Source organism: Peromyscus leucopus, chromosome 1, assembly GCF_004664715.2.
Source record: "Peromyscus leucopus breed LL Stock chromosome 1, UCI_PerLeu_2.1, whole genome shotgun sequence".
In the NCBI taxonomy this organism is placed as follows: domain Eukaryota; kingdom Metazoa; phylum Chordata; class Mammalia; order Rodentia; family Cricetidae; genus Peromyscus; species Peromyscus leucopus.
Genome location: NC_051063.1, coordinates 23,372,768 through 23,385,376, shown reverse-complemented (window position 1 = coordinate 23,385,376; position 12,609 = coordinate 23,372,768). Strand labels below are relative to the sequence as shown.

General features: G+C 37.7%; 1 protein-coding gene across 14 annotated transcripts in view; it reads right to left on the bottom strand.

Annotated features, from left to right (window-relative positions):
- Positions 1–12,609, bottom strand: part of Ric1 (RIC1 homolog, RAB6A GEF complex partner 1) — a 117,733-nt gene that overhangs the window by 63,291 nt on the left and 41,833 nt on the right. For all 14 annotated transcript variants that reach the window (XR_005091482.1, XR_005091484.1, XR_005091485.1 and 11 more), the window contains one exon: positions 2,807–2,914. Coding sequence is in view for 4 of the 14 variants with exons in the window: in XM_028894578.2 (XP_028750411.1) it covers positions 2,807–2,914 (108 nt within the window). In the remaining 10 variants the exon portion in view is untranslated. The remainder of the gene's footprint in view (positions 1–2,806; positions 2,915–12,609) is intronic.

Here is a 12,609-nt window from a genome sequence, read left to right as displayed (position 1 = left end):
AAGCAATTATTAAAACTTATAAATTTTTAATCTTTTAAACATTCTTTGTATTCAAGCAATAACAGATGGATGTTTAGTATTAATCTTTACTTTTTTATTTAATCAAAAATAAAAGATAACAGTACTTTTGCTCCTATAAGCAATATTATAACCAGTATCCCCAATTTTAATTGATTACGTTGATTGTGATAGTAGAAAAAAGCTGATTATATAATCTTTCAGTGTCTTCTCTCTCATTTCACAAATCTATAGGGAATTTCCAGGAAGTTTATATTAGACCAGCTAATAGTTTTTTTTAATATGTAATTTTTTGTTAGTTTGAGAGAAATCTGAAACTCCCAACTACCTAAAGTTTCAGAATCTACTCTTACAGAGGTGAAAGTCACTGTCTTGGTTAGGGTTTCTATTGCTGTGAAGAAACACTATGACCAAAAAGTTGGAGAGGAAAGGGTTTATTTGGCTTATGTTACTTATCACAGTTCATCATTGAAGGAAGTCAGGACAGGAACTCAAACAGGGCAGGAACTTGAAGGCAGGAGCTGACTCAGAGGCCATGGAGGGGTGTTGTTTACTGGCATGCTCCCTATGGATTTTTTAGCCTGCTTTCTTATAGAACCAAGGATCACCAGCAATGTGGCCCCATCCACAATGAGCTGGGCCTTCCTTCTCCCATCAATCACTAATTAAGAAAATACTCTACTGCCTGCAGCTCTATCTTATGGAGGCATTTTCTTAATTAAGGCTCCCTCCTCTCAGATACTGTAGTTTGTGTCAAGTTGACATAAACTATCCGGCACAGTCATACAGTTGGAAGCAATTCCTCCCTTCTCTTTGGTGGTGCTAGAACTTGACACTGGGCTTTGAGCATGGTGAAAACAGGTTCTACTACTGAGCTACACTTACAGTCCCAGAAATTCTTTTGGAAAAGCTTTTTCCTATTTCCATGTGTTACATGGCTTGACCACCAGGTGGAGGCATAAAACCAAGTTGGATTGTTCTACCTAGTTTGGTACCCACATATATTTAAAATTCCATCTGCATCAAGTAATAGTCTATAAAAATTTTACGTGTGTGTGTGTGTGGTGTGTGTGTGTGTGTGTGTTTGTGTATGTGTAGGCCAAGTTGTGTAACCACTCTATCACCCTACACCTTACTTCCTTGAGAAAGGGTCTTCAACTGAATTGGAGCTAGGCTAGCAGCCAGCAATCCCTAGCAATTCTCCTGTCTGTCCATCACAGCAATCGAGCTACAGCCTTGTACATGACTATGCATATTTTTATGTGGGTGCTGAGTATTTGAACTTAGGTCTCATGTTTATGCAGCAAGCGTTCTTACCCACTGAGTCATCTCAAGTTATATTCTTGAAAAGGTTTCCATCCTGAGTAAATAAAATCTGAAATGATCAGCAATCTTTGATCAACACAGTGAATAAGCTAAACTAAATTGTTTAGTTTAAGCAAATCACATTTAAGCAAATAACAAAGACATTCTTTTCCATGGGAGGATTAAGGAAGAAGACGACAGACTAAACAGGGCAACGACAACAGTTCACCACTTGCAGGCCAATCTCGTACAGTTTATTCCAGTGTTATTTTAACAAAAGAAACAATGCAAGAAGCCCTTTGTCAGAACTATAAATCAGAAAGGTCTTTTAAGAAATAGAAATTACATTTATATAGTCCAATAGATTCATTTTATAGTTATATGTTCAGTCTTTTTATTTTTTTTAAATTGTTTCACATTATTTATTTACCTAGTGGTTGGTGGGGAGATGCTTGGGCATGCCGTGGTGTGTGTTTGGAGGCCAGAGGACAACTTTGGGAATCAATTCTCTACTTTCACCATGTGAGTACTTGGGAGGTAACTCAGGTCATCAGGCTCAGAAGCAAGCACTTTTTTTTTTTTTTAAAACCAACAGAGCTAATCTTGCTGTCCCCATGCCTCAATATTTTTAAAAAATACCTAGTAAAAAAAAATCTCTTCCCCAAATCTGTCCATTAGTTTCTTGGTTGTGAGCCTAGCCTTTAACAGCTGAGCCATCTTTCCAGCTCCAGCCCTGTCCATTAGTTTCTTATGTGTTCTTCTAGAACAACACACTTGTAATACCCTTTAAAACCAGATATTCTTTTTTGTTTGTTTGTTTTTCGAGACAGGGTTTCTCTGTGTAGCTTTGCGCCTTTCCTGAATCTGTAGTCCAGGCTGGCCTCGAACTCACAAAGATCCGCTTGCCTCTGCCTGCCGAGTGCTGGGATTAAAGGCGTGCGCCACCACCGCCTGGCCAGATATTCTTATTACTATACATATCTTGCTTTTTACTCAACAGTTTATCTGGGGGAATGAGCTCACTGTTTTCACAGCTGTATAGTCTATATATTAGTCACAATGCAGAGGACACAATATGCAACTGTCTTAAGTAACAACTAAAAGGTCAATCATGAACAATTAAGAAAATAAAGTTAAATTGTAAAAATCAGTTGAAAAAATCATTGGGTACTAATAGATTTTAGGTACTTTAGTATTTCTCACTGGTTGTCATACAGCCTTTATTCACACTGGAATTCAGAAGCTTAATGTTCTTTCAAGTGTACATGCACTTCCAAGAAATGTATGGAGGCTGTAGAAAGGGACAGCTCATCTTTTCCTCAACGTGTATGATTCTATCAGAATCTTTTTTAGTATGTTATATCATACAACAAACGCTTAATTTATAAATTTCGACACAAAAACAATTTTTTTGTTGGTCATGTGATTAACCAACATAGACTCTTGTGGTCAAAAAGGACCAATCTTAACCAACATACTGTACCTCATGATGGGTGCTTGCAAATCCAATATTTTCTTCATTTCTAAATTTAGAGCTGGGGCACAATGTTCTTCCTTAAAATGAGGTATCCCCTTCATTTGTGGACTTCCTCTAAGAGAAAAAAAAGCACAAGGTTGAGACAAAGATACTAAATTTGTTCCTACTCTGTACCTAATATACATTCAAGTAAACAAACATAACCAAACTTACAAACCAGGTGTTCATCCTAAAGATTGACAAATGAAAATCAAACTTGAATTCTACCACAGTAGAAACATTTATATACAAACTAGATACAAGTAAGCTTGACTAATGTAACTTGTGTTGGGGGACTGAGGGAAAAATCAGAGGAGGCGGGATGGAGGGAAGGGGAAATTATGGTGAACTCTCAAGAGAACCAACAAACATTTTGTTTAAAATGACTAAGAGAGCTTCCCTAGCTGGGAAACCTCGGATACACTATATCATTCCACATACTGCTGTGGGATGTTCTCTATGCTGTGAATGTGTTGTTCTGATTGGTTAACAAATAAAGTGCTGATTGGCCAGTAGCTAGGCAGGAAGTATAGGCAGGACAAAGAGAGAGGAGAATTCTGGGAACAGGGAGGCTGAGTCAGGAGACGCTGGCAGCCACTGCCATGAGTACCAACAAGTATGATACTGGTAAGCCACAAGCCACGTGGCAAGGTATAGATTTATAGAAATGGGTTAAAGACAGAAGAAGTAGATAACAAGAAGCCTGCCACAGCCATACAATTTGTAAACAATGTAAGTCTCTGTGTGTTTACTCGATTGGGTCTAAGCAGCTGCAGGACTGGCGGGTGAGAGAGATTTGTCCTGACTGTGGGCCAGGCAGGACTGGAAAAAACTCCAGCTACAACATACAGCAGTGTATGGTCCAAACTGTTCATTTTACCTTATTACACACCCTATCTGTGATTCTTATTCTCTGGGGATTTATCAGAATTAATGTCAGATTCAGGGATGTAATTAGATATTTCATAAATAACTTGGCAATAAATAACAAAATTGTGTGTGTGTGTGTGTGTGTGTGTGTATTTAAATCCATGGTAATTAATGGCGACATAAAAATATTGCTAGATCAATGCCAAGAAACTGAGCACACAGCTCATAAAGACTATAGAACTGTCTCGAAAACAGTCTTACTAAGTAAGAAACCCAGAGCCAAATAAATGCAGAGCTAAAAGCCCAGAGATCGAGCACTAGTGAGGAGCCCAGACCACCTTAGCTTGCCACTCACTGCCGTCGAGTGAGTGTCTGACGTCTTTTTATTGCTTTCCTGTTCTGCCCTCTCATTGGCTCTAAGCCCAGCCACATGATTTCCTCATCACTGCCTGTCTATACAGACCTCCAGGTCTCTATAGTTGGTACTAGGATTAAAGGTTCAGGTCACCGCTTGGCTGTGTCCTTGACCACACAGAGACTCTGCCTGCCATGTGATCAGATTAAGGGCGTGGGCCACCACCACCAGACTTCTAGTAAATGGCTTGCTTTTACCTCTGATCCCCAGGCAACTTTATTTATTAACATACAAATAAAATCACATTTCAGCACAAATAAAATATCACCATAATGACCAAAGGTAACTTGAGGAAGAAAGGGTTTATTTTGCTTACATTTCCGTATCATAGTCCATCATTGAAGAAAGTGAGGGAAGGAACTCAAGGCAGGAACCTGGAAGCAAGAACTGAAGCAGAGGCCATGGAGGAACACTGCTTATTAGCTTGCTCATGTCTTACTCAGCCTACTTTCTTATGGGCTGTATATAAGAAATTTTCCTACATGTAAGAACTCTTCCACATCAATCACTAAGCAAGAAAATGCTCTATATAGGCTTGTCTATAGGCTGCTAGTCTTATGGAAGCACTGTCTCAACTGAGTCTCCCTTATGAAATGACTATCTTATGTCAAACTGACATAAAACTATCTTTTGTGGCAGCTATCAATCTTGTCAACAACTAGCCTGCTAACATCACTTCTCTTTTCAATCATCTACAATCCTGCCACTCAATTTGTTAATACTACCACAGTTATATACAAAGAGTTCAACGAGACCCAATAGCTTTTAAGGTTTCTGGCTTTTGTGAAAATTACTTTGCTGCTCAGAAACCCGCTTTGCTTCCTTTTTAACTGTGTGGTTTTTTTTTTTTTTTTTCCACATATAAACTTGATGGTGGCTTACTGTCATCTTGCTATTGCAGTGACCAGGAATATTTGATTCTTTCTATGTCTGACAAGCTAAGCTAGTTGATGTTTATCCATTCAGGTTTGTATTCAGCTAGTATGCTTGGCTAATGTGGCAGTCTCTAAAAAGAAAATGAGTAATTTACCATAGTCACATTTAAGGTGGTAATCACGCATTTTTTCAAAGTAATGCTTAAAATTCAATAGTGTTGTAAGACTTATGAAAAAGGAAAAACCAAAGTAGTCTCTGAAGGCTCTGCTAAGAATAAGTCAACCTTGGAGAAAGCCCCGAGTTAAAATGGAGACATCTGAAAGAATGGTCGGTGTTCGGCACTCACTCTGTGAAAAGGGCGCTGCTGATAACCTGAGTGCAGGGGATAAGTGTACAGGGTTTCAGCATATTTTTCTCTTGTATGCAAGAAAAATTCCCTTACACATGCTCAAAGCAATATATTTCCCTCTGTATTTTAAAGGCTTTGTGTCTCCACCTACAGTGTGCGCATTGGACGTCTCACTATGTAACCCAGGCCAGCTTCATCAAATCTGTGATTCTCTTGCCTCCACCTCTCAAAATGCTATTACAATCGTATGTTACTACATCTTTTTTTTTTTGTAATTTTTTTTTGTTTTTGACAATTTCATATGTGTATATACTAAAATCTGGTCATTTTAACCCATTACCCCTTTTCATGCCCATTCTTATAGTGATGCAATATTCTAAAAGTGTCTCTTACATTCTAAGAGACTGAACTTTTACTGGACCTCACAGCCAAAGTTAATAACATATCTTGAAATCATGTAAGACTTAAGACTTCTAGCCTATTGTGTACTCGGCCTATTTGTTTAATTTGCCTTTAAGAGAACAACTGAACAATCAACCTTACTTGTCTTGGATTTCCCATGCAGTCAACTTTTATAACCTAAGGTATTGCATAGCTACAATCTTATGTACTGCCCCATGCCCTTGACCAAGATAATGCAGGTATATCTTTGCTGAAAGCCACAGAGAAGTTCAAAGCAACTTTCTAAAACTTACCATAAAGGTTGAAAGCAACCATATATGGTTACTGATTGATAAACAATGATGTGTTAACTGGTTTATAGGGACCAGATGGAGCCAGCAACTTAATGCTTTGTAAAACTCTGTTTAAGATTTCTGTAAAGTATCTCATTCCTTCTTCATGTGATGTTTTCTATGCTGTTCAATAATACAGAGCAAAGTCCCTTACTAGGGACAGTAACACCACTCACAGACAGATACCACATTCATACACACAGCTCATACAACAGTCAGACACACACTGGGACAGATACACACAGACAGGGACAAAGAGATTCAAAACAGTCACAAGACAGCCCTCAGGCAGGCACAGATTCAGACTCATATAACAGACAGAGGGAATAAGAAGTAGAGGATTCAAGTCTGGACTCGGTCTTAGTTAAATGACTCCAAGGGGAAGTGATTTTTATTTATTTCTTTCCTTAATGAAACACTGATGCATTATTGGTAACTCAGATTTAATCACCAGTATATTTTAGTTTGCACACCTTCCCCACCACTGAAAACGTTCATCCTCCTCACAAGTCCCTTTCTGCTCTGATCCATACCCAACCCGGAAGTTTAGTTATGGTTGCTTGAATGAGCATTAGTTGGAGGTTAATTACTGGAATACATGAATTTATCAATGGCTACAACATTGAAAAAAATAACTCCTCTTCCAGGATGCAATGTTTTTTAAACATGCATACTTGCTTGCATGTGCGTGTGTCTGTATAAGTGTGTGTTTGGAATAGAGTGTGGGGGCCTTATGCATGCTAGGTAAGTGTTCTAACACTGAGCAAATTACCTCTCACTCTCAGTGGCACTTTTATTTGCAGGTTTTTATCTGTCCCTCGCCCATCAATATCAAAGTCTTTACTTTTCTTCTTTTTTAAAAAAAGTAGGTTCTAAACTTTCAAAATAATAGGCTTTCCATAAGCATGTGAACCTACATCACTGTACTGGGCACTTGACCTGTTCAATCTTTGTGTAGGTCTGTGATGGTCACACTTTGTTTCCTTAAAATGTTAATGGGGTTTATGATATCCTATATGCTTTTTCTTGAACTCCTGTTATGTTAGATAATGAATCCCATACTAATCTATTTTCTGTTTTTCTCTCTTGTGTCTTTTGTTCTATAACCATACACATGGTTCCTCAACTGTTTCACTTTCTTTTGTGGAATTTCTTTCTTTTTCTTCTTCTTTTGAGACTGAGTTTCTCTGAGTAGCCCTGGCTGTCCTGGAACTCATTCTGTAGCCCAGGCTGACCTCAAACTCAGAGACCTGCCTGCCTCTGCCTCCTGAGTGCTGGGATTAAAGGGCCACCATTGCCCAGCTGTAATGTATTTCTTCTGAACCTCTCCCCCAAACTTTCTCTAGACAATTATCTATTTGAAAGTGATCAATTATATCATTTCTTTGAAATGTTTTTGTTTCCTGCATGTCTTCTTCTAAGTCACCCACACACCCTTTTCTATTGTCAAGTCTCCCAGTTCCCACACTGGAAACTTTCCATAAACAGCTAATAATCCCTGCTTCTTTATATTTAACAAGTTAGCACTAAAAAAGTCAACAAGAAACCCCTGTGTGTAGTTGCCTCCCCACCCCCACGGTTCCCAAACACAGCTGTCTCTTAAATAACTGTTCTGGCGTGGTGAAGTGGAGTGGAGCGGGCCTTGCTGAACTATCACTGTCTCTGCTCTCCCATTTCACCCAACGCTCCTTTGTGCCTACAGTCCCTAAGGGTCAACCACACAATGTAGTTCCTGTATCTGGTGAAATAAAAAGAAAGCGATTCTTACTCCTTATTTAAATATTTTCAAGGAATCTATGGCCCTTATTTCACTGTGTGTAGATAGTACTCTGTGGTTAGTAGTCTGTCTAATTTCTCGGCCTTTTTGGATTTGCAGTAAAATAGAGTGATTTCTGTCAGTATATTCAGGCAGTCATCAGGTTAATCTTCTCAATTTTAGCTTCTAAACTTTAGCTCAAAGGTTGGTTAGGGACATCTCTCGCTTTCATTAAAGACAGAAATATTTCAAATTGTTGTTGGGTTGATTGTCACGTACCTTTCAAGATTACCTACCTTAAAGTGAAAACTCTTATTCCTTATATAAATTCTTTTTACTTATTAGATATGAAGCATTATAACATTTTAAAGCAAATTTACATAAACCTTAATTTCTCAATAACTTCCAAATGACTTACAAAAACTTCATAGAAACATTTCTACTCGACCTTCCAAGCACAGGAAAACACAGTAAAATATTTAAAATTACAGTGACAAAAATGAACTTTCTAATGAAAACTTTATTATTTACAGCTACAATAATTTGATAAATTATAACAGATGGTTGGAAGAGAGTCATGGAAGTTGAGGCTGGAAGACTGAAGCCAGCTTATGAGAGGCAACTCAATAGTATAAAAATACTACTACTAATCATTTACATGTATGAAAAACTGTTCAGAAATGTACTATATGTAGTATCTCAACCATTTGTAATCTTCTGAAGGCAAACTTTATTATCTCCACTTTTCCAGGGAAAACATGTAACTTAAGAAATCCTGAGAACATTGCTAATGGTCATAGAACTAATAAGAGCTGACATCTGAACTTGTGCTTTCAATCCTAGTCTCTAAGCAACTAAACAAACATTTAAAATGAATACTGAAGAACTGATGGAGACAAAGGCAGTAGAGACCAGAGGTTAATTAGGAGACCATTCTTTACATCTGAGCATTTTGAAAAAGTGGCTTCTTGCCTACTTACAGAGAGCTAATATGGCTTACTTTAGTGTAAAGTACAAAGGCAAAGGATCTGTGCTACTTTTGGGAAAAGAATTTAAGAGTCAGCAGTCAACACACTATGTGGTTTTTAAACTGTACCATGAGGACTTAAGCTGACTGGTATACTTAAATAGATAACTGATAATTGTTAAATATTTATACAATGAAAACCAACAAAGTTTGTAACCATTCTATATTAGGGATTTTACTATGCAATCTGAGAAGCAGATAAAATAAACAAAAAAGAATATGCCTAAGAGACCTATAGATATGTTCTTGTTTGTTCAGAACTACATTGTATGAACTTCTACAGAAGGCACTTCAAATTTCAGTTTCAAGACACAGAAATCAAGCTGTGAGCTTCCTTTCTCTAGCATTCACAGTGCCAGATGGTGCTATGCAGGCTGCTGGGGGAGAAAACGCATCAACAGTCATACCTAGCTGTGGACTCTGGGTGCTCATAGCTTATACGGAAACTGTCAGGCAAGATGGACCCACTGGTGCAACGGTGGTCCAACCGTCAGGGAGTAACCAACCAGTTCAGACTGGACTTAAGAGCTATTCCATAGCAAAGAACTCATGCCAGGTACTGTAAATCCAGTCAAATGACTATACTTGGGAGGTTACAGGCCCTTGGAGGAAGGTACTACTGTTGTTAGGCTAAACATACATGTTGTGTTCATCAAGCTACCTTCTATATATTCATAGTTACACCTGTAGAACAGTGCTGCTCTAGCCTAGGTGGAAGAGGCCTTGTCTGGAAGTGGAAGACTGATGGTATAGAAACCTGTAACTGGTTAAAGTGCGGAGAGTGACTGTCGAGTGCTCAGCCCTAAACAGGTCAACTCTACCCCCAAGGCTCGGAACATCACAGGAGGAGGGAAGAGTGCTATGGAAGCTGTCCTCCAGACATGACGTGGCTATGGCAACTCAGGAACTCACAGCAGCTGTGGTCACTCACACAAGACGGGGCCCATCTATTGTCTGTCACGGGCAGGGGCAGGGTTCATGATAGCCACAGCTGGGAAGATAGTGGTAGTTAATGTTGCCTGGGAGACGGGGTATTTTCCCAAATCTGTGCTCCTCATGCAAGCAACACTAATCAAACACAATGGGTCATATATATTTAAAAGGACATCTGTACTTTTAGATAAATTCAAGGTAGGGGAAGTTTAATAATTTCACTTTAAAATATAATTTACATGAGATTTGTTTTTTTTAAAAAAAAAACTAGTTAACTAAACAGAACATTATCTAGAGACATTAAGTTGCTGTTACCATGTGAATGTGGAATATTTCCCTATGGAACATCTTAGAAAATGTTACATTTAATATAGTTACATTTTCTATATAACCAAACTTTAATGCTATGATACTAACCATGTTTAAAAGTATCAATTCAATAAATAAGCTATGACAATAATATAAACACATTGCTAACTTTAAAAATAGTTTGCATTTTGGGGTATTACATATATTAAATATTTTCACCAAAGATCTCAAAAACAAAGTTGCCACTGCTTATATTTGGTAAGTAACTCAATTTTAGAAGGACATCTGTACTTTTAGATAACTTCATTATCCTTCAAAGTGGAGTTCACTGTAACACTCATATTTAATTAATGAGAATTCCCTTCTATTCTGACCACATATGAATAGTCTTAAGTATCCAGTGGAAGCAGTTTAACAATTTTAAAGGTAACCTAGAAAACAATGCTGGATGCAGTTAAGAGTTTAACTTTTCTTTCCTTCTCATTTTATACACATAAAATAACTGAAGAAAGACATAAAGTAATTTTAAAGTGCCCATTTCCAAGTCAGATAAGAAATGAAACCCAGTTGACTAGAAATACAATAGCCCCTCTTTCCACATTTCTAAAAGGTTGTTTGAGTCTAGCTCAAGACACATGTACGGAAGGCAAAGAATGAAACCAACCCAATTTGAGAATTCTGTTCTAAATATGTACTTAATATAAATGAAAATCTCTACTTTTCTATTCCAATGAGCTATTACATATTCACGTCAATAAAGAGCAATGAAAAAAATTAAATGTTTTGGTGGGGAAGGGTAAGGCAGTTACTGCTCAAATTTGTAATGGCCTTCAGGAGTGACTAAGTTCCCAATGAACTTATAAAAAATCAAGACTCAAAATTACAGCACTCTCAAATGAACCATAAAATTATGCATAAATTTTATATAAAAAAATTAAGCTCACCTTTAAATTCAATCAAATACACTCTGGAGGGTTATGCCAGTGATACAGTTAACTGCTACAACAGAAATTCAACAAGCTTTTGTTTGAACAAAGTCTCAGGTGCAGAGATCTCAAATACTATTAAGTACCACTTAAAGAAAATACTAATAGGGCAGACAACATAATGGATTTGGGGTATGGGACAGACACTTCAAGAGTTCAGTAAATTAGAATCAGATGTGGTGGCTCATGTCCTTGATTACAGCACTCAGAGCGTAAACCGAGTGCAAGGGCAGCCTGCGCTACACAGTGAGATTCTGTCACAGAACAAAGCAAAATAAAACAAAACAGTACAGTACAGTGCAATTATTTATACAGTGTTTTTTTTCCCACAGAACTTACTTCAGGCTTGTCTTTTTTCCAAGTAAATAACTCAAATGTTTGTATCTATAAAATGCTCCTCTTGGCCGGGCGGTGGTGGCGCACGCCTTTAATCCCAGCACTCGGGAGGCAGAGCCAGGCAGATCTCCGTGAGTTCCAGGCCAGTCTGGTCTCCAAAGAGAGTTCCAGGAAAGACACAAAGCTACACGGAGAAACCCTGTCTACACAAAAAACAAAAAACAAAACAAAACAAAAAAACGTGCTCCTCTTTCTCATAAGTGTTTCCCTTGAAGTACTAGTATGACTTTTCAGGACATTTATTCACTTTTGTTCATTTATTTATTTTTAAATTTCCTTTTTGCAGTGCTGAGGACTCCCAAGGCCTTGTGCATGCATGCAAGTGTTCTACCCCTGGACTACCACTGACTTGCAGGCCCTGACATTAACTTTACTTATTTATTACTATCTTAGGCCTCCTAAATATCAGTTTATAATGAATGTCTCATAAATTTAGTGGGCATATGAAAAATAGTCAGTTATGATAATGAGCATGAATTCTCAACTATAAGATGGGCTTGAAATGTGCTAGTCTTGATCTAAGGAGTTCTGGCTGTCCTAGCCAGACTTAAGGCTTTGGTTCTCTTTCCCAGTTCTAAAGTTCACAATGGTTTCTTTCTCTACATCACACATTTCATCAGTTGTAGATAATCTGATTTGGTTTCCTTTCTATGGGGAAAGACCTGTTGGGTCTTACAGAGCCTCACACATGCTAAGTCATAATTCATCATATTTATCAGTATGCCCATAATTAATGAAAGTATTTTTGAATGAAATTGAATAATCTTAAATGTGCCTAAATATTCTCCAATAGAAAATAACTGAAAATGTTCAAACTGATGATCTTATAGGTAGTCATGTTTACTATTATAATGGTCCCAAATTATCCAGCCAGAAAAAAATTAAAAAAAAAAAAAAACTGGACAGAATACACACACACATAAAAACTACGGTCATCCAATAGCAAGCAGAAGAATGATGATTTCAAGGTCAACTAGGGCTACAAAGTGAGAACTTGTCACAAACACAAAACTAAAGAGTTTTCTAGCAAAAGTCACTTTTCAGACTACTACATACAGTGGGAGAACCCAAGTAGAACACAGAAGTCTCGCTAAGTTAAAGAAAGAAAAAGATTAACGT